Below are 22541 nucleotides of genomic sequence, written 5' to 3'. Positions count from 1 at the left end.
CGATTCTATGATACTCTACACCACTTTGCTAATTTAGTTGAGCTCCACTTAATAATTAAAAGTTTTTATAGGAGAATTCAATCATACACGCTATGATTATAATTATAATTTAAAATTCTAAGGACTAAATATGCCGAAGCATTTGTATCTTTTAAATTCGGACTTGTATTGCCCATTTGGTGCGAAATTAATTTGAAATCGGATAAAAATATATATGGGAACTATATCCAAATCTGAACCGATCTCGATAAAATTTGGCAAAGATATTTCTGAGCTGTATTTGATATAATTCCCTGAATATCGTTGTTACGGAGTGCATATTACGGCTGTGGGTAACAAATACAATAAATCGGATGAACAATATATATGGGAGCTATAACTATATTTGAACCGATCTTCACCAAATTTGGCATGCTACCTTCTAGACTAAATTCGGTTGTATGTGGCAAATTCCATCCAATTTGGACAAATATTAGACGTTTCGTGCACAATAAATGGTAAATCGGACGAAGTTATATATGGGAGCTATATCCAAATCTGAACCGATCTCGATAAAATTTAGCAAAGGTATTTCTGAGCTGCATTTGATATATTTCCCCAAATATTGTTGTTACAGAGTGCATATTACGGCTGTGGAGGACAAAAATAACAAATCGGATGAACAATATATATGGGAGCTATAGCTATATCTGAACCGATTTCGATCAAATTTGGCATACTTATTTTTTTTTTTAAAGGCAAATCGGACGAAGATATATATGGGAGCTATATCTAAATTTTTACCGATTATCTCCAATTTCAATAGGGTTCGTCCTTGGGCCAAACAAATGTTGTTTGCAAAATTTCATCTCAATCGGATAATAAATGCGACCTGCATTTTGTTCACAAGAATACATGGACAGACGGACGGACGGACTGACATGCATAAATCAACTCAGAAAGTGATTCTATGCAGATCATCAAAAGGAACTATGGGTCTATCTCGTTTCCTTTTGCCTGTTACAAACAAATGCACAAAGACATAATACCCTGACCACCTTGTGGTGTAGGGTATAATAAGTACAAGTAGCAAAATTAAATCACCTTTGCCAACTCCTTCTATTTTTGGCCACACTTAATATGTCCCCTGCTTACTCGTATACTACTCTCCAGCTTTTTGGGCAATATCAGTTCACATTTATGTATAGCTCCCATATGCCTATACTTCTTGATTTTCAATATTCAAATGGCTTTCATATAAATTTGCAACCAAATTAGTTGAACTGAATCGGTTCACCTTTCACCAAATGTAAATTCAAACGCCTGAAAGTATGCTTTAATTTTGTCACTTACCACATGAGATTCATAGACGATTAACAGCAAAAATTAACTTTCCCTCGCATATAGTAATGTAAATAAATATTAAAAAAATTGTTTATAAATCAAAAGCAAACAATGAGTCCATACGTTGGAGCAACTGAAACTATATAATATCTTGAATAACCCAAAAAAAAACCTCCAACAATAATTAGGCGGAGCTATCAACAATAGCAATATTTACATACGTGTATTTTGTACATAAAGTTTATTATATTCTAAAACAGAACTTCCTACATCTTTAATACGAAACAATAGAAATTACTATTGCAGTAAACAAAAAAATTAACAAACACAGAATGTTTGTTTTAATTTAGCACTTGAACTTGTACAACACTTCAAACATGCTTAGAAAAGTAAAGAAAGTTTTACGCCTCTAAATCTTGGATTGACTATAAATTCAAAGAAACTTCCGAATTTTTATTCATAACACATTCGTAGCAGATATTAACAAAATGTTCAACAATAAAACCATTTTTCTAATTGGAGGTAAATTAAAATTATTTACTAACTACAAAAATCCAGCTTACACCTTTCTTTTCTCTCCCTATTCACAGTCCTCTTGGCCATCAGCATTGGCCTGTCATCCTCTGCCGGTTTATGTAAGGGCTGCAAAGGCAAACTGTTGGTGAAACAATTGGAAACTCTAGACAGCAAACGCAAATGTTGGTTAAGCATGGATAATCATGTTTTGCTCAACTTTAAATTGGCTGTTCTGAAGGGTGTTGCTGGTGTCCTTGAAGACCTCTACACAAAATCCAATGATTTGTCTCGAGCCGAATGTAAAACCGAACCCATTGCTGAGTGCGAGGCTACGGCTGATAAAGATGCCGATATTGAATGCATTACCAATCGCATGAAGGCAATGGCCAATGCCTATGTTCAACTTGAGGAATGTAATGGTGAACTGTTGGATCGTAAAGATTTGAATTTGATGTTTAAGGTAATGACTGGATCTGCCGTCGGATGGCGTGTTGTCCATCCTCAGTGTTAATTTGATTTGATGGTCAGTAAGACTGTATTGTAATTTTGTGTGTACAATCACGAGTTTTATTCGTGAAATGAAGAAAATGAAAAATTAAATGTATGTAAAATATCAATCATTTTGAATCAAATTGAATCGGGGATAAAAAAGAAAATTAATTAATTATTTATTATATAATCTGAAATGGTACCAGTTGGTATTTTGTGAATGTATAGATTAAAAAATTTTGTATAAGAATCAAGGTTGGATTGTTGTATGTGGTTTTGGATTTGAACACTAAGTGTGCGAACTGTACAAAATGTCACTGAACTTGAAACAATTTGGTTTCGGGTGAACGTTTGAAGCTGGAATTTTAAAATTTTGTATTTGGATCCCTGGTGATTGGTTTGTGATAAAGCGGTAATTTTGATATTGGGTTAACAGATAGTCCTTGAAACCTGAAATTTAGTATAAGGATCGCTCCTCATGTGTAGCCAGGACATATGGAGGTGGTTTTACAAACGTGTACTATAACTGTACGAAAAGTGTTGAATGGAACTATATTTAAAACTGGGTAAAGTGATGAGGATAAAATTATGAAATTTGATATTTAGTTGTCTAATGGTACCTGTGTTTAAGATATGGCGGTATTACGGAAATGTGTCTTACATTTGTACGAAAATTACTAAATGCGACTAAATTTGGATGTTGGGTAAAGGAGTTGAGATTAAATCTTAAAAATTGATATTGAGGTCTCTACTGGGATCTGAAATTTAAATATGAAATATTGTACGAGAAGTGCTAATTAGTGCTGTATTTGACATTGGGTGAACAGATAGTGCTTGAAATCTGAAATTTAGTAATAGGGTCCCTCTTCATGTTTAGCCTGGACATATGAAGGTGATTTCGGAAATGTGTACTATGATTGTACGAATAGTACTATTGGGTGAAGGTATAAAGATAAAATTCTGAAATTTGATATAAGTTTACTGATGCTACCTGTATTTGCCATGGTTTGGAGATACGTCCCATTTGTGTGCGAAAAGAACTAAATGGTACTAATGTAATGTGGTGTATGTGGTTGAGATGTGGGCCTGGTTTTGGATATGCGTTCTAAAATTGTACTTAATGGAACTAAATTTGATAATTGATTCTAGGATTGACATATGAAACAGTTTTGAAAATGAGTACTAAAATTAGACGAAAAGTAATAAATGCTACAAAACTGGGTATTGAGTGAATGTATAGAACTGGAATCCCGAAATTTGATATAGAGCTATGGTGTTGTAAACGCGCATTATGATTTTTCGAAAAGTACTAAAATTTGGCTAAATTCTCTATGAGAATACCTTCTGGCCTCTTATGAGAAGACCCTCTGGCTTTCTATGAAAATACCTTCTGGGCTTCTATGAGAAGACTTTCTGGCCTTCTATGAGGGTACCTTCTGGCCTTCTATGAGGAGACCTTCTGTGTGTAGACCTTCTGTTCTTCTATGAGAAGACCTTAATGGCCTTCTATGAGAAGACCTCCTGGCCTTCTTTGAGAAGACCTCCTGGACTTCTTTGAGAAGACCTTCTGGCCTCCTATGAGAAGACCTTCTGGCCTTCTATGAGAAGACCTTCTGGCCTCCTATGAGAAGACCTTCTGGCCTTCTATGAGAAGAACTTCTGGCCTTCTATGAGAAGACCTTCTGGCCTTCTATGAGAAGACCTTCTGGCCTTCTATGAGAAGACCTTCTGGTCTTCTATGAGAAGACCTTCTGGCCTCCTATGAGAAGACCTTCTGGCCTCCTATGAGAAGACCATCTGGCCTTCTACGAGAACACCTTCTGGCCTTCTACGAGAACACCTTCTGGCCTTCTGTGAGAATACCCTCTGGCCGTCTGTGAGAAGACTCTCTGGCCGTCTGTCAGAAGACCCTCTGGCCTTCTATGAGAAGACCTTCTGACCTGTTATCAGAAAACCTTCTGACCTTCTAGTTGGAACCTTTTTTAAATTTCTGCAGCTTTAGTTTGGCGCTTCTTATCAGGATTTGTTTCAGCTGGACTCAATACTCGATTCCTGGGTAGTCTTATGCACTAGATTGACTTTAAATCTTCGGAAATATATTTCTGTATTCGGCACGTTAGACTGAGGGTATAGAAAAGCACAGATACTATTTTCCAATGGCAAGTCCCAAGAATTTTGAAGAATTTCGCTGTAAGTCATTATTTCATTAATTCTTCGAGAATTTTAAAAAACTTATTTATTATTTTTTTTTAATTTTTATTGAAAACTATTATTTAAAAAAAATGATGATAATAAGTTAGGTGTACATAACACAATTTTAAAATATTAAATGACTATTTTGAATAACTACAGATTAATCAAATTTTTATTCAAATGCTTTTTTTTATTCTTTAAGTTTTGTGTTTAAATATTTCAGAATTTAATTTTCAAAAAAAAAATCAATTCATATTCAATTTTACAAAAATCACCAAAACTCAAAATTAACAAGTTGGATGAACAACACGCCAACCAGCAGTTGACCCAGCCATTACTCTGAACATCATATTCAAATCTTCAGGATCCAGCAGTTCGCCATTGCATTCTTCCAATTCCACATAAGCATTGGCCATCTTTTTCATGTGGTCAATAACGCATTCAATGTCGTCATCAGTATCCCCCGAGGGAGCACAATCGGGAATGACATCCGTTTTGCATTCGGATCGCGATAATTCATTGGATTTTTTGTAGAGATCCTCTAGGACACCAGCAACGCCATTCAGCACCGCCAACTTAAAGCTGAGCAGAACGTGATTGTCCATGCTAAGCCAACATTTTCGTCTGCCATCGAGGGCATCGAGACTTTTGGCCAATTGTTTGCCGCTGCATCCTTTGCAAACGGCAGCTGAGGCGGCCAGGCCGCAGCTGATTGCCAACAAAGCTGTGTAAATCAAGGAACAGAAGGAGTTTAAGGATTATTTTCCATGTTTTAGCTATTTTGAATTAAATTTGTATTGAAATTACCTCCAATCACAAAAAGTGCTTTATTGCCAAACATTTTGTTGAATTCTTTTCAGAAATTGTTCTGAATAAAAACCAATAACTTTCTTCGATTTTATAGTCCAAAATCGTGGAAATTCTTGAATTTTCAAAATTTAATAAACCTTGAACTTCAAATTAGGGTATTCTTTAATTGTTTAACAATTTTAAATTTTGTAGTTTACAAAATTAGGTCGATGTCAAACATGATATTTTTTTGTTATTGAATTAATCCAGTTTAAGTCAATATCTTATTTCCACCTGGAACTGAATAATAAAGTCAATATTATTCTAACGTTTTTCTTTTGTTTTTTTACACTCATAACATATGGAAATTCCCGCTTTTGTTGAAAATTCGAATCCGACATGTGCACATGTATATTTTTGCAAAAATAAACATATTTGTGACTTTGTGTTTCTAATAAAAAGTTCTTTGAAGATAATTTTTTTAATAATACCCTATATCGAGTGGTGGGTGTAAATTCTTCGAGTGAACAATTTTGATGAAATTTCTAAACCATAGAAATGAAAGACATCGAAACTGAGGAACAAGAAAACATTCCTGACCTGCTATGAAAAGATATTCCTGGCCTTCGATGAGAAGACTTTATGGTCTTCTCTGAGGAGACCTTGTGGGCTTTTCTGAGAAGACCTTGTGGCCTTCTTCGAGGAAGACCTTCCATTCTCCTACGAGAAGATCTGAAGATCTTGTGGAAAACCTTCCTTGCATTTTTTGGCCTTCTCCGAGGAAGACCTTTCGACTCGAAAGTCTTCTCAAAGAATGCGAGGAAGGTTTTCCACAAGATATTCAGATCTTCTCGTAGAAGGAAGGTCTTCCTCGGAGAAGGCCAAAGAATGCGAGGAAGGTTATCTAAGAAGACCTTCCTGGTCTTTCATTCAATTACCTTATTGTCTTCTATGGGGATTTTTTCTGGTTTTATTTAAGAACTTCTTGTCTTCTTTGAGAAGAATTTCTTGTCTGCTATGAGAAGGTCTTCTGCTTTTCTAAGCTTCTGGTCTTCTATGAGATACACTTCTGACCTTCTTTGAGAAGAACTGGTGAACTTCTATTAGAATAACTTGTGGAATTCTATGCGAAGACCTTTTGGCCTCCTATGAAAGAGCATTCTTGGTCTTCTACGAGAATACTTTCCTGGCCTTATATGGAAAGACTTTGTGGTCTTTTATGAGAAGACCTTCTGGCCTTCTATGAGAAGACGTTTTAAAAAATACTTCTGATCCTATTTGAGAAGACTTGAGAAGATGTTCTGGTCTCCTTTGGGAATTAGCTTCTGGTCTCCTAGGGATGAGATTTTGGTCTTCTTTGAGAAAATACCTAGTGGTCTTCTTTGGGAAATGACCTTATGGTCTTCTATTTGAAGATCTTCCTACTCTTCTAGGAGGAAACCTTCCTGGTTTTCTACGAGAAGAACTTTTTGCCTGATCTTCCTATAGGTAAACCTCCTGATCTTCTATCGGAGTACCTTCTTATCATCTATAGGATGACCTACTACGGAAAGACCTTCCGGTCTTCTGTGGAAATACAATCTGGTTTTTGATGGGAAGACCCTCTGATGTTCTATGAGAAGACCTCCTGGAATACCTTCTTGTCGTCTACGAAGAGAAGATGTTCTTCTCTTCTGTGAAAAGAAGTTGTTCTTCTCTTCTGTGAAAAGACCTCCTGGTTCTCTATGAGAAGACCTTCTGCTCTTCTATGAAAAGACCTCTTGGTTCTCTATGAGAAGATCTTCTGCTCTTCTATGAGAAGATCTTCTGCTCTTCTATGTGAAAGCCTTAACTCTTCTATGAGAAGACCTTCTGCTCTTCTTTAAAAGACTCTTTTAAGAGAAGGCCTTCAGATCTTTTGAAAGAAGACCCTCAGCTCTCTCTCAAGACTTTCTACACTTCTGAGAGAAGTTCTGTTAAGTGAAGATCTTCTGAGTGGACACCTTCAGATCGTCTGAAGGAATACCCTCAGTTCTTCTGAGAGAAGACCTTTAGCTGTTCTCAGAAAAGACCCTCAGCTGTTAAAATAAAATTAGTTAAAATAAAATAACTACGGTATCCCAACAAATATGCCAACACTGTTCAATTTTTATTTTTACAAAAACAAATTGTAGATCTTGCAAAGAAGTCCTACTATTATGGGTGTAATTCTGCGGTCTCCAATAAAAATATGTAAGACTTCACAGTGAGTATTTATTTATTACAGGTTCTTGAGGGATATTATTAAAATATAGGAGATTTGTAGCTCTCTATAAAAAAGAACACAAAGTTCATCCACCAGAGCTTCTATAAAAATAATACTGGAAACTTCAAAATACGGCCAATGGGATGCACCGACCTGTCCACGTTTTGAAGTTTTTTATCTTCACTAATAGCCCAAAGTGCATATTTGCAAAAAAAAATCGTTTAAGAAAAATATTCAATTTGTCTAATTGGGCGCCACAATCAGAAATCATCAGTAAGGTACAACACAGTCTAACACCACCCAAATAATCCGTTTCAAAATATATTATAAATATTCTAATAAACATCTGCTAAAATAGCAAACAACGTCTGGAGTTTCAGTGTTTTCCAGAAATTCTAAACGACTACGTGTCGGAACATCTTTCAATTCGCATCATTTTATTTTTCTAAGACGGAAACAAGTGCAACACAACGCATTCATCAAGATGCAAATTTCAATAATTTTCATCCTGATATCCATGTGCTCGTGTACATGGGCCCAGTACCGATCATCGATATCAATACCACCGACCGAAAAACGTTTGGTCTGCTACTATGATTCGGCCAGTTCGGTCAAGGAAACTCTCGCCAAAATGTTTATCGACGAGTTGGAGCCGGCTTTCCAATTTTGTACCCACATTATCTATGGTTTTGCTGGCATCGAACGGGATACCTTTAAGGCCAAGAGTCTGAATGAGAATTTAGATTTAGACTTGGGTAAAGGTCTCTATCGCAAAGTTAACCGCCTCAAACGAAAATATCCCCATGTTAAGGTAATGCTGAGTGTGGGTGGTGATCGCGATGTAGATGCCAGCATTGGTGGTAAGGAAGTACCGAATAAATATTTGGAACTACTGGAATCGGCAATAGGGCGTCAACGTTTCATTCGAAGCATCTATGCCACTCTCAAGAGTTATGGTTTCGATGGTGTCGATGTGGCTTTCCAATTCCCAAAAAATAAACCCAAAAAGGTTCATGGTATCTTTGGTAGCATTTTGAAGCGCATAAAGAAGGCATTTTCCGGTAGTTTTGATGTCGATCCAAATTCCGAGAAGCACAAGGAACAATTTAGTTCCCTTATACGTGAATTGAAAACTGAATTACGTACGGATAATTATTCTTTGTCGGTCACGGTGTTACCGAATGTTAATTCAACGAAATTCTTCGACATTGGTCTGCTGGATAGTTATGTGGATTTCATTAACTTGGCTGCCTTTGATTTTTATACCCCTGAACGTAATCCCAAGGAGGCGGATATAACGGCACCCCTCTACCCCATGAGTGGTCGTAAGCCAGAATTCAGCATTGATTTTGTGGTCCAAACTTGGTTAAGCAAAGGTTTCCCCAGCTCGAAAATTAATTTGGGAATTAGCACTTATGGTCGCCCATGGAAGATGTCTGCGGACTCTGGTAAATCGGGTATACCACCAATTACCAAGGTGGAAAATGAAGCTGCCAAGGGGGAAAATACTCAAATCCAAGGATTATACAGTTGGCAGGAAGTGTGCGGAATGTTGCCGAATGCAAATAACAGGTATATTAAGGAGGGACCCAATGCTCCATTGACAAAAGTAATAGCTGATCCTGCTAGAAAAAGTGGACTTTATGCTTATCGCGCTGCTAATAAGAAAAAGAATTTCGATGGCCTTTGGATTTCATATGAAGACCCCGAGACGGCCGCAGCAAAGGCAGCTTACTCGAAGAATTTGAATTTGGGTGGTGTTGCCCTATTCGATTTGGAGTTCGACGATTTTCGTGGCCTTTGCATGGGTGAAAAATATCCCATATTGAGAGCCATTAAATATCGTTTACTGCACTAAAATGTAAAATAGAAAAAATATTAATAAAAGCGAGATCAGATAACAATTTGAGAGTCGATTTTTCTAAAGGGTGAGGGGGCGGGGCTTGGATGTCCCTTATATGAGTTGTTTTTACCAGGGTAGTCAGAAAACTTCTTTGAAAAAAAATATGACAATATTGGTCAAAGTAATTAAAATTAAATAATTTGAAAGTATTATTTAAAGGCCCTATGAGGATTGATTAAGAATCGCTTTGAAGGACCATTTGGGCTAATGACTTGATTTCATTTTGAGGACCTTCTAAGCTACTTATGTGGGATTCAGTAGATTTATAAGGAATATTTTGGGAGGACCATCTCAGCTACTAAAGTGGAATTTTTATGGAAATTTTCAAAGGACGATCTAAGACAATTTTTTAAAGAATGCTTTCGATGCTACAATTCGAAATTTATTTGTTCGAAGGACATTCTTGAATCACCATCTATTTTAGATTTGTAAGGACCTTTTTGGAAACATCAAGTGAGGATTGTTCAAGACCATTTTATAGAACCATCTAAGATGATTTTTTTAAAGGAAGGACCAAGTGGATTTTTCCAAGGATATTTTTGAATGACCACCTGTACTACCAACGTGGATTTTTTGAATCCAATTTTGACGGATGTTAAATACAATTTTTGAGGGACCAACTGAGGTACTAACGTGGATTTGAAAGGATCACTTTTTAAGTAAGCTTCTAACTTGTCCTTGGGATCTTTATAGACAAATTTTTAAGGATCATCTGGTTTACTAACATGGATTTTTAAATACCATTTTTTGAAGGACTTTGTATATACATTTTTTTGAATGGCCATATGAGCTACTAACGTGGCCTTTGGATTTTTATGAATCAGAACCATCTAAGACGATTTTTTTAAAGGATGCTTTCCTAGGACCAATTAGATTCTTCGAAGGATATTTTTCAATAACCATCTGTGCTGCTAACGTGGATTTTTAGAGACCTTTTTTGTAGGACCATCTGAGCTACTGAAGTGGATTTTTAGACACATTTTTGAAGGACCATCTGTGATACTAATGTGGATTTTGGATATTTATGGACTACTTTTGGAAGGACCATCTAAAATGATTTTTTAAGGAATGTTTTTTAAAGGATCAAGTAGTTTCTTCAAAGGATATTTTTGAGTGATCATCTAAAGTAGATTTTTAGAGATCGTTTTAGAAGTACCATCTCAGCTGTTAACATGGATTTTTAAGACAATTTTTCGAATGATCAACTGGGCTACTAACGTGGCCTTCGGATTTTCATAGATGTTTTTTGAAGGACCATCTAACATCATTTTTTAAGGAATGCTTCAGAAAAGTCATTTGCATTCTTCAAGGGATATTTTTGAATCACCTTATTCTGTGCGACTAACGTGAATTTGAAACACAATTTTGAAGGGCCATCTGAGCTAATAACGTGGATTTGAGAATACCATTTTTTAAGGATCATCTGAGCTACTAACGTGGCCTTTGGATTTTTATAGACCATTTTTGAACGAGCATCTGTGATACTAATGTGGATTTTGGATTTTTATGGACCATTTTTGGAAGGACCATCTTAGTTGATTTTTTAAAGAATGCTTTCGAAGGACAACGTAGCTTACTACTATTTTTGAAAGATCACCAGAGCCACTAACGTAGACTTTTAGATACCATCTGAGCTACTAACGGGGATTTGTAGGGACAACTTTTTGAAGGATCAACTGAGTTACTGAAGTGGTCTTTGGATTTTATGGTTCATTTTTGGAGGACTTAGATGGGTTTTAAAGGAATGTTTTCAAAGGATCAATTAGGTTTTTCAAAGGATTTTTTTGAATGACCATCTAAAGTGGATTTTTAGAGATCGTTTTTTGAAGGACCATCTGAGCTACTAAAATAGATTTTAAAAGACATAGATTTTAAAAGAAGGACCATCTAACATCATTTTTTAAGGAATGCTTCAGAACGGCCATTTACATTCTTCAAGGGATATTTTTGAATCACCTTATTCTGTGCGACTAACGTGAAATTGAAACACAATTTTTTGAAGGGCCATCTGAGCTAATAACGTAAATTTGAGAGTACCATTTTTTAAGGATCATCTGAGCTACTAACGTGGCGTTTGGATTTTTATAGACCATTTTTGAAGGACCATCTGGTAGATTTTTAAAGACCATTTTCTGAAAATTTTTTCAAGATCTATTTTTTTGTTCAGATTTTTAAAGGACACTCTGAGCTACTATTGTGAACTTATCCAATAATGTTTTTAAGAACTATCTGAACCTAAAAATAAACTTTTGAAGACCATGTGGATTTTTAAAAAATATTCCCAAATCACCATTTGAACTTGTAACGTTCATTTTCATATATTATATTTTTGCGAACATATCCGAAAAAAAATAGGCTTCCATGAAGAGTGTTTACAAATTAACATAGACAGACGAACAGACGGACTTCCGTCGGGACCGACATACACCCCATAACTGGATCGACTCAGCTCGTTGAGATAGGAATAGACCTATGAAAAACTCGCTAGAATTCATACAAAGAGTTAAAATCACTCGAATTCGAGAGAGAGAGATAGAGGACTCTGGGAGCAAACAATTAAATTTAATTTCTCGATGTCGCTCGAAAAGAAGAGAGCATGTTATGTTCGGTTTAGAGCGTAAGCAAAACTCGTTCGAAATCGAGCAGATTCTTTGGTTGCCGTGCAAATTCAATTATTCGATATCGCTCGAGTAGGAGAGAGTATGTTTTCTTTGTTTGTTGTGTTTGTTTTCTTTTTCTTTGTTATTGAGCAGGGGCAAAGTTCGTTCAAAATCAAGCAGATTCTTCTCTTGCGAGCACTCTTTTAGTTTTTACATTCTATTGTTTTATTTCTCTGTGTGTGTGTGTGTATTTTTTCTGTTCACAATCACACCCCGTTTTTCCACTCTCATCAACCTCTACCCTCCTCATCCGTCTCTTCCCTCCCAACCCCTCCTCCCTTTTACCCTTTTCTTTTACAGTACACATCGACATTAAAACCGGTATGATTTTGCACACTATATTTTTCACTCTTAGAGAAAAGTCTTGCTCTGTTTTCTGCGATTCTTCTGCCCCCTCTCTAGTTTTCAAACAGGACTCACTCGTGAGCGCTGTCACACAAATCAAAAGACTGAAGAGTATACTCCGTAAAATACTCCCACTCTTCAAGCAATATTCGCTCCCGAGTGAACTCGAACAAATCTGTGCTATGTATAAGAAGATCGATATACTACATGGTGGGTCTAGGACCAACCTGAGGTCTTCTCTTAATTAATTTCGCTAAAAAAGTGTTAATTAGAAGAAAAATGTCCCCAATTTTGAGGCATTGTATTAAGTTAAAAATAAATAAATAAATATGTATGTATGTACATATAGTACATATTTATTTTCTTTTCAAACTGGATACAATACCACATGTTCTAACAACACAATCATCTGAATAAACATAAAATTCTCTATTATTTTGCTTTTGAAAAGTCCAAAGAAATTAACAATAAAATTTTATTTATTTTTTCTATCAAAGCAATTTAACAAAAAAAAAATAGAAAATAAATTAATTTAAATTCCCTCGAATTTTATTTTTTAAAAACATTGTAAGTTATAATTTTTTACGCAGTTCAGAAAAATGTTTCACAACAGAGTGTGTCCTGGTTTAGCAGGTAGGCCACCAATATTAAAATATTAACATTTAATTGAACTTTAATAAGAAAATCATCTTCTTCACATGTTCTCAGCCTTCTTGGTCATAATTGCCCTCACTGCCTCCCCCATCTCAGCCGACGATGCCGCAGCACCCACACAATGCAAAGGATGTTCTGGCGAGGCGATGATGGATTTAATCGGGAAATTTGAAGTTAAACGTAAATGCTGGTTCGATAGCAATCATCATGTCATTATGAAATTGAAACTGTGGAATCTAATTGCCTTGGTTGAAGATTTTAAAATGGTGATAACGAATAATAACGCCGTCGTTGCAGAAGAGTGTAAAAAGAAGGTGACTCTTGAGACTTGTGATATAACTGACACTGACACGGCCTCGGAATGTTTGATGGAAAATTTGAAAATTGTCGTGGCAACCTATCGTGATCAAGAGGCATGCCATGGCAAAGCTATTCGATCGCGACTATTTACTGTAGCCAAAAAGTTGTTGATTGGCTCCTTTGTTGGCTGGGGTATGATGCATCCGGACTGTTAAGGCAAGGGAGGAAAATCTATATCTATAAAAGAGGAAAATGTTTGTACGTTTGTTTGTTTGTTTGTTTGTTTGTTTGTTTGTAATTTATGGACTCGAAAACTGCTGAATAGATTTTTCTGAAAATTTCCATATATACTGCAACATCGCCTGAAAGTAACATAGGCTATATACATTTTTGAATTCCACTTGGAACTGGAGATATAGCATCAGAATCGGAGGTACCTCCCAAAAATTTAGATTTTATATGCACATATCTATTGATCGGTTAAAGATACAGTCTCCAAATTTGGAATGTGTAACGGAATTTGGAACAAAAATAAGTTTGCTAAATTATATTGTAATCGGTTCAGATTTGGATATAGCTCCCATATATATTTTCGACCGATTTCATTCATTTGATGCCTCAAACACAATATGAATGTTCGATTCCAATGAAATTTGGAATATGTGACGGGATTTGATCCGAAAATAAATTTGTCAAATTATATTGAAATCGGTTCAGATTTGGATATAGCTCCCATATACATTTTCGGCCGATTTCATGTATTTGGTGGACCAAACAAGATATGTATGTCCAAATTTAATGAAATTTAAAATAAGTAACGGAATCGGGAGCAAAAATGAATTTTTCAAATTATATTGAAATCGGTTCAGATTTGGATATAGCTCCCATATATATTTTCGACCGATTTCATGTATTTGATGCACCAAACACGCTATGTATCTCAAATTTCAATGAAATTTGAAATGTGTAGCGGAAATTAAAACAAATATACATTTGTCAAATTATATTAAAATCTGTTCAGATTTGGATATAGCTCTCATATATATTTTCGACCGATTTCAAGTATTTTATGCACCATACACGATATGTATGTTCGATTTCCAAGAATTTTGGAATATGTAACGGGATTTTGATTAGAAAATAAATTAGTCAAATTATATTAAAATCGGTTCAGATTTGGATATAGCTCCCATATATATTATCCGCCGATTTCACATATTTGATGCACATTTGACAAATTATATTCAAATACGCTCAGATGTGATTATAGCTCCATATATATACTTAGCCGATTTCACATATTTGAAGCACCCAAAGCGAGAGAGACAAAATCTGGCACCAGCAAAAATTGCACAATTATATTGAAATCAGTTGAGGTTTGGATATAGCTAACATATATATTTCGGCCGATTTCATACATATTATGCACCAAACACGATATATATGACCGATTCCAATGAAATTCAGAATGTGTGGCGGAATTTTGTTGTAATAATAAATGTGATAAATTAATTGGAAATTAGTTAAGATTTGGATATAGCTCCCATATATATATTCTCGGCCGATTTCACATATTTGACGCACCAATTTCAATTAAATATGAAAGGTGTGGCGGAGTTTGGTGTAAAAGTAATTTTTTTTTAATTATATTTAAATCGGATCAGATTGGGATATGATTTTAATAAGAACCATTGACCCACAACGCCTTAGGCTAACACTAAAAAACAACACAACAATTTATTTGAAATACGCTTATTACGGCGAAGTATGTTGCTATCTCGAATTCACTACTTGCAATAGAAATGCCACTCTACTTAAAAAAATTGCAGTTTCCTGCACGCTTGGTATTTGCTATGAAATAAATAAATCCAAAGGACAAACCCTTCGTGTATGCATGTCATGTTACTGCTTTTGTAATGATTTTGTTTATTAACGCATTAAATTAGTGCAATATTTTTTTTAATTTTTAAATTTGTTTTTCTTTATCCAACATATATTCGTAAATAAAATTTTGAATGCATATAAAATCAAAAGGGGTAGCGAAGCGCACCGGGTTCAGCTAGTAATTTTAATAAAATACAAATAATTAAAAAATCAAATAATTTCAAAAATAAATTAATAAATAAATAAATTTATATAAATCGTATAAGAAAAGTATACCTATATTTATAATTTTTATACATAACAAGAACTCAAAAACGTAAAAAATACTTGAACTCGGAGTTATCTTTATGGGGACCACTAAGAGGTTTTTTATAGAAAGCTTTCGACCACGTTGATTCCTGGAAGGATGTTTTTGAATGACCATCTGAGCCACAAACGTGGATTTTTGAGGACTATTTATTAAAGAATCCATTGAGCTACTTTGAATTTCTTTAGACCTTTTTTTGAGGGACCATCTAGGGAATGATTTCGAAGAATCAAGTAGATCTTACGAAGGATATTTCTCTGTGTTTAATATCTGTGCTACTAGTTTGGATTTTAGACACCATCTTATGAAGGACTATCTGACCTACTTACTTGCATGTTTAGAAACCATTTTTTGAAAGATAACGTGTATTTGTAAAGGCCAGGTCTTTGGAATTTTATAGATAATCTTTTTGAAGGACCATCTAAGATTAATTCTTTAAGGAATGATTTCGTAGAATCCAGTAAATTCTTGACAGGATATCTCTATCAAATTTCTATGATGAGACCAGAAGGTCTCATCAAAAAAGACCAGATGGTCTCCTCATAGAAGACTAGAAGGTCTTCTCATAGAAGTCTTCCATATAAGACCAGAAGGTCTTCTATGAGAAGACCTTCTGGTCTTCTATGAGAAGACCTTCTGGTCTTCTATGAGAAGACCTTCTGGTCTTATATGGAAGACTTCTATGAGAAGACCTTCTAGTCTTCTATGAGGAGACCATCTGGTCTTTTTTGATGAGACCTTCTGGTTTTCTATTAGAAGACTTTTTTGGTCTTCTATGAGAAGACCTTTTGGTGTTCTATGAGAAGACCTTCTGCTGCTCTTCTCGGAGAAGACCTTCTGATACACTTCTCTGAGAAGACCTTCTTCTGCTCTTCTCTGAGAAGACCTTCTTCTGTTCCTCTCTGAGAAGACCTTCTTATGCTCTTCTCTGAGAAGACCTTCTTCCGCTCTTCTCTGAGAAGACCTTCTTCTGCTCTTCTCTGAGAAGACCTTCTTCTGCTCTTCTCTGAGAAGACCTTCTTCTGCTCTTCTCTGAGAAGACCTTCTTCTGCTCTTCTCTGAGAAGACCTTCTTCTGCTCTCCTCTGAGAAGACCTTCTTCTGCTCTTCTCTGAAAAAACCTCCTTCTGCTCTTCTCTGAGACGATCTTTTTCTGCTCTTCTCTGAGAAGACCTTCGTCTGCTCTTCTCTGAAAAGACCTCTTCTCTGAAAGGACCTTTTTTCTAAGGATCAATTGAGCTATTAACACTGAATTTTTATAGAACATCTGGTTTATTAATGTGGCTATTAAAAACCATTTTGGAGGTCTATTTTTTGAAGGACCATCTAAACTAAGTTACCTAAAAAAGGGCTATTCTAAAAAGTGGCATTGCCCCGTTTTCAGTGCCATTTATTCTGGATGTATTTCAAAGATCTCTATCAAATTTCAAAGCCTTATCCTGAATGGTAAGAAATATATCGCAAAACTATAAGAGTCCCTTTGTATATGGTCTTTTTTGAGAAAAAGTGTTATAAAAGCATTAAATTTTATTGAAGTTACATTTCCATTAGCATTATTATCTGGGCCAAATGGTCACTTTTTATAAAAATGTTGCCATAGGTCGCAAAATATTGATTTTATTAAGTTGGGCCAGTCCTCCATTATATCTGTTCCCACACTCACCCTTTATTGAATAAAATTTCCACTGCAGAATTGTTTTCTTAAACATTTAAATTCTCTTTTATTATTTTTTTGTTTAAAAAAATCCTCTTCACAATCTCCCCCACGCATTCCCTCAACAATCTGGATGTATGAAACCCCAACCAACAAAGGATCCCAACACAAGTCTACTGGCAATTTTCAGCATCGGGGATTCAATCAGCTGGCCATTGCATTTCTCTTGATCACGATACGCTTCTACGACCGTCCTGAGATTATCCATGGCACAATAACAATCCTTGTCCCAATCTTTGCTGTCACATGATTCTAAAGCAACTTCTTTCTGGCACTCATCCGCCACTACCTCATTATTTTTATCAACAACTGATTTGAAATTCTCAGCAAGTTCCATGAGATTGTATACTTGAAGCTTAACGATGACATGGTGATTGGTGTCCATCCAACATTCCAGCTTCTCGGAGTACTTTTCAACGAGCGTGAGCATGGAATCTCCGGCGCAATCTAAGCATTTTGTATTGACAAGATCGGCTGACCGTGTTGGCGTGGTAAAAATTACCAGGAATACTGAAAAGGGGAAAGTATAATGGTAAAAATTAATAAATTCTGAATTCAATTATTCATGAACATACCTCCGACAATAAAACACAATTTTGTATTCAACATTTTGTTAGGAATAATGGATCTATAAAAGTTCTAATCATTTTATAGCCCATATGTTTGGCTTTTATATTCGCTATAATATTTAAAAAAAATCGTTGTTCAAATTAACTTCAAATATAAATATTTCGAATATAAATAATTAATTGGAAACAAATGCACAGATGGCATGCGTTAATAATTTATTTGCATTTAGTCTACTGAAATGTCAGCTGGGATCTTCAGCCCGTTTTGAAGGTTACGAAAAGTGTATGATAACTCACAATTGACCAGAATTTTTCCTTTTTAGTCCCATAAAAGAAGACAGGAATATTCCTCTTCATAACCTTCTGGCATTCTGAGAGAAGACCTTCTGGTCTTCTGAGAGCTGACCATCTTCTATGAGAAGACCACGTTCTTCTGATCTTCTATGAGAGGACATTCCTGTCTTCTATGGGAGAACCTTCTGGTCTTCTATGAGAGGACCTTCTGGCCTTCTATGAGAGGACCTTCTGGTCTTCTATGAGAGGACCTTCTGGTCTTCTATGAGAGGACCTTCTGGTCTTCTATGAGAGGACCTTCTGGTCTTCTATAAGAAGACCTTCTGGCCTTCTACGAGAATACTTTCTGGCCTTCTACGAGAAGAATTGCTGACCTTCTGGTCTTCTATGATAAGATATTCTGGTCTTCTATGAGAAGACCTTCTGGTCTTCTATGAGAAGACATTCTGGTCTTCTATGAGAAGACATTCTGGCCTTTTATGAGAAGACCATCTGGCCTTCTATAAGAAGACCTTCTGGCCTTCTGTGAGAAGACCTTCTGGCCTTCTATAAGAAGACCTTCTGGCCTTCTAAGAGAAGATCTTCTGACCATCTATGAGAAGAATTTCAGGCCATAGAATTTCTGGCCTTCTATGAGAAGACGTTCTGGCCTATATGAGAAGACCTTCTGGCCTTCTATGTGCAGAGCTTCTAGCCTTCTATGAGAAGACCTTCTGGCCTTCTATGAGGAGACCTTCTGGCCTTCTACGAGAAGACCTTCTGGCCTTCTACGAGAAGACCTTCTGGCCTTCTACGAGAAAACCTTCGGGCCTTCTACGAGAAAACCTTCGGGCCTTCTACGAGAAGAATTTTTCGCCTTCTGAGAGAAAATCTTCTGGCCTTCAATGAGAAGATCTTCTGGCCTTTTGATAGTCTATGAGTTGACCTTCTAGTTTTCTATGAGGAGACCTGCTTGTTTTCTTTTGGAAAAAGTTCTGGTCTTTTATGAGAAAATGTTCTGCTTTTCTCTGAGAAGACCATTTCGTCTTCTATGAAAAGACCTTATGGGTTTCTGGTCTTCTATGGAAGACCTTCTTCTCTTTTGAGGCATGACCTTCTGCTCTTCTAAAGACTTCCTGTTCTTCCCTGAAAAGACTTTCTATGAGAAGACCTTCTGGCCTTCTATGAGAAGACCTTTTGGCCTTCTATGAGAAAACCTTCTGGCCTTCTATGAAAAACCTTCTGGCCTTCTATGAGAAGACCTTCTGGCCTTCTATGAGAAGACTTCTGACCTTCTGAGAGAAGACCTTCTGGCCTTCTGAGAAAAGACCTTCTGGCCTTCTGAGAAAAGACCTTCTGGCCTTCTACGAGAAGACCTTCTGGCCTTATACGAGAAGACTTTCTGGCCTTCTACGAGAAGATTTTCTGGCCTTCAATGAGAAGACCTAGTGCTATTCTATGAGAGGACCTAGTGCTCTTCTATGAGAAGACCTGGTGCTCTTCTATGAAAAAGCCTTCTGCTCTTCTCTAAGAAGTTTTGCTGCTCTTTTCTTTGAAGAACTTCTGTTCTTCTTTTAGAAGAACTTGTAATATTCCCTTAGAAGAACTTGTGATATTCCCTTAGAAAAATTGTTCTCTTCTTTATGAAGACCTTCCGTTCTTCTATGAGAAGATCTGATCTACTATGAGAGAACCTTCTGCTCTTCTCTGAGAAGACCTTCTATTCTTCTATGAAAACAGCTTCTGCTCTCATCAGTGAAGAATTTCTGCTCTTCTCTTAGAAGAACTTGTTTTCTTCTTTATGAAGACCTTCCGCTCTTCTATGAGAAACCCTTCTGTCCTTCTGTGAGAAGTCTTTGTCATTTTTTATAAGAAGAAGGTATTCTCTTATATAAAATGTATTTCTTGTCTTCTATAAGAAGTAATTCTGGTCTTTTAAAAGAAGACCTGATACTCTTCTATAAAAATACCTTCAGCTCTTTTATGAGAAAACCGTCTGCTCTTCTATGAAGGCCTTCGGCTATTCATACTGCTCTTCTATCAGAAGATCTTCTGTAAAAAGACCTATTGTTTTTCGGTGAGGGGACCCTCTGCCCTGCCCTTTGTGGCGCCACATTTAATGTAATTTCGGAAGAAGTTAATTTGCGTGACTTTTTCTGGCCTTGCCAAACCTTTTATTCTTAAGGAACACGCGTGCAGTCACAATGAACCTAATTTAGTAAATACAGTTGTTTCACAATTAAATGGATAATCGAATGCATTGTGAAATTTCGGAAATCCCTTTGTTTGAAAGACCATTGTTTTCTCATTAATTTTATAAGCTATTTAAATATTTGCAGTAAATGTAGAAGTTAAAAAGAATGAATAAGCCAAACAAAAAGAAAATAATTAGGCTTTAGATTTATCATCTAACAACATTTGTATAAATTGGCCATCTGTCTATATAAGTACGTCTTGAAATGGATATATTCAATTCATGTTAGCCAATATATCACAAATAGACATATTCAGAATGTTTTATTCAAAAGTGATTATATTTCTTTCTGGTAAATAGTATTTTCTAATTATTTTATGGAGAAGTTAAAAATAAGTCTTTTGTTTTTTTAGCCTTTATCCTTTTTTGTCTTAGTTTCTCCTCAGCGTTGGAGGACCCTTGTGACCAATGTATTGGTGACTCCATTGCCGAAAAGGCAAATATAATTAGCAATAAACGTGAATGTTGGTTCAATGCCAAACATCATTATATGGTGAAATTTAAGGATCTGATGATGAACACACTCGACGAAGAATTTGAGACACTGGTCAATGGTGCCAATGCCGAAGCATCGGAAGCCTGCAAGCAGGAAATTGCAATCGATGATTGTGAAAATATCGAAGAAATGGATGAACAAGCCAAATGTTTTATTAAAAATTGTAAAACAATGGCAGGGCTTTATCGTGACATTGAAGAGTGTGAAAAGAAAATCTTAATGCCACAACAGGCGAAGCTGATTGAGAGATTTTTGACAGGCATCATTGGTGGCTGGCGTCAAATTCATACAACTTGTTAGGGGAACAGAGAGAGAGTGAAAGAAACAATTAAAAGAAATGATATTTTAATAAATAAATAAAAATAAAAAACAAAATATTTAAATGTTTTAATCTATCGTTCTGTTGGAAATTATTGAATTAAGCGTTAATGCATGTCCTTATTTGGTATGACGAAGAGACATTGATTATCCGTGCTAAATGCCCTAATGCATTCTTTAAAAAATCGCGAATATTGCCATGAAGGTTCTGGGTACAAATTCTTTAAAAACTACGATTATTGCCTTGATGGTTCCCAGGTAAAATTTTAAAAGAACTCCGCCATTATTCATTTTTGATAATATTCGGAATGTTTTTTTTTTTTTTAAGGATCCGAGTTAATTTGCTTGATGGTCTTTAGAAAAAATTCTATAAAAATCTACAATAATTTACTTGATGGTTCACAGGAAAAATTATTTTTTTCGTGATTATTGCCTTGATGGTCCTTAGGAAAACTTCCCAAAAAATTCACAAATATTGTTTTAATGGACCTTGGGAAAAAAATTTTGCAAAAAATGCACAACTACTGCATTAATGATCCTCAGGAAAAATTACAAGACGATAATTTTTCCTGAGGATAAATAAAATATAAATAAAATAATGAATGTTACATCGATGGGCCTAAGGAAAGAATCTGTAAAAAAATTAACATTATTACTTCGATGATCGTCGGGAGAAATTATTTTAAAAAATCACAATTTTTACATCAATGGTTCTCAAGAAAAATATTTAACAACTTTCAAATTGTTATTGATGGATGGGTCCTCAGGAGAAATTCTTTAAAATCAATAGTTATTGCCCTGATGGTCTTAGAATTCATTATAAAAATTAAAATTTTTGCCTTGATGGTCCTCTGGAAAAAAATCTTAAAAAACCCCACAGTCATTGCCTTAAGGATCCTCTAGAAAAAAAATTTAAAAAAAAATCCGCGGCATTTGCCTTGATAGTCCTTTGGAAAAATTACAGGACTATTGACTTGATGGTCCTCTAGAAAAATACTTAAAAAAATCCGTAACTATAAACTTGATGGTTCTCCAGAAAAACTCTTAAAAAATCTACGACCATTGACTTGATGAAAAATTCTTAAAAAAATGCCTTGATGGTCCTTTGGAAAAAAAATCCACTACTATTGCCTTGATGGACCTAAAAAATTCCCCTGTTACTGTCTTATGGTCCCAATAAAAAATATTTACGGCCATTGGTTGAAATGTCCTCAGGAAAAATTCTTTAAAAATTCCAAAATTATTATTTCGTTTGTCATCAGAAAAAAAGAAATCTTAAAAAATCTTCAATTATTGCCTTAACGGACCTCAGGAAAAATTCTTTAAAAATT

General features: G+C 35.5%; 6 protein-coding genes across 6 annotated transcripts; 4 read left to right on the top strand and 2 right to left on the bottom strand.

Moving 5' to 3' along the window:
* Positions 1 to 1798: 1798 nt before the first annotated feature.
* Positions 1799 to 2476, top strand: LOC105262259 (uncharacterized). Its single transcript, XM_011296801.3, has 2 exons — positions 1799 to 1845; positions 1914 to 2476. The coding sequence occupies exons 1-2, from the start codon at positions 1812 to 1814 to the stop codon at positions 2348 to 2350; spliced, it is 471 nt and encodes a 156-aa protein (XP_011295103.2). The 5' UTR covers positions 1799 to 1811; the 3' UTR covers positions 2351 to 2476.
* Positions 2477 to 4685: 2209 nt separating this feature from the next.
* On the bottom strand, positions 4686 to 5481 carry LOC105262256 (uncharacterized). Its single transcript, XM_059129836.1, has 2 exons — positions 5329 to 5481; positions 4686 to 5245 (listed from the first exon to the last, which is right to left on the bottom strand). The coding sequence occupies exons 1-2, from the start codon at positions 5360 to 5362 to the stop codon at positions 4809 to 4811; spliced, it is 471 nt and encodes a 156-aa protein (XP_058985819.1). The 5' UTR covers positions 5363 to 5481; the 3' UTR covers positions 4686 to 4808.
* A 2406-nt stretch (positions 5482 to 7887) lies between these two features.
* Positions 7888 to 9432, top strand: LOC131805977 (imaginal disk growth factor 6-like). The gene has a single exon (XM_059129795.1). It carries the CDS (start codon positions 8019 to 8021, stop codon positions 9390 to 9392), a length of 1374 nt encoding a protein of 457 aa, XP_058985778.1. The 5' UTR covers positions 7888 to 8018; the 3' UTR covers positions 9393 to 9432.
* A 3595-nt stretch (positions 9433 to 13027) lies between these two features.
* On the top strand, positions 13028 to 13666 carry LOC131805999 (uncharacterized). Its single transcript, XM_059129844.1, has 2 exons — positions 13028 to 13075; positions 13151 to 13666. The coding sequence occupies exons 1-2, from the start codon at positions 13042 to 13044 to the stop codon at positions 13609 to 13611; spliced, it is 495 nt and encodes a 164-aa protein (XP_058985827.1). The 5' UTR covers positions 13028 to 13041; the 3' UTR covers positions 13612 to 13666.
* Positions 13667 to 17279: 3613 nt separating this feature from the next.
* LOC105262251 (uncharacterized) lies at positions 17280 to 17949 on the bottom strand. The gene is made up of 2 exons (XM_011296785.3): positions 17876 to 17949; positions 17280 to 17810 (listed from the first exon to the last, which is right to left on the bottom strand). Exons 1-2 carry the CDS (start codon positions 17907 to 17909, stop codon positions 17362 to 17364), a joined length of 483 nt encoding a protein of 160 aa, XP_011295087.2. The 5' UTR covers positions 17910 to 17949; the 3' UTR covers positions 17280 to 17361.
* A 2605-nt stretch (positions 17950 to 20554) lies between these two features.
* Positions 20555 to 21275, top strand: LOC131800586 (uncharacterized). Its single transcript, XM_059129834.1, has 2 exons — positions 20555 to 20688; positions 20750 to 21275. The coding sequence occupies exons 1-2, from the start codon at positions 20619 to 20621 to the stop codon at positions 21190 to 21192; spliced, it is 513 nt and encodes a 170-aa protein (XP_058985817.1). The 5' UTR covers positions 20555 to 20618; the 3' UTR covers positions 21193 to 21275.
* Positions 21276 to 22541: the final 1266 nt, after the last annotated feature.

The sequence above is a fragment of the Musca domestica genome, unplaced genomic scaffold (assembly GCF_030504385.1).
Source record: "Musca domestica strain aabys unplaced genomic scaffold, Musca_domestica.polishedcontigs.V.1.1 69, whole genome shotgun sequence".
NCBI classification, from domain to species: domain Eukaryota; kingdom Metazoa; phylum Arthropoda; class Insecta; order Diptera; family Muscidae; genus Musca; species Musca domestica.
This window is presented reverse-complemented; position numbering and strand designations above follow the sequence as displayed.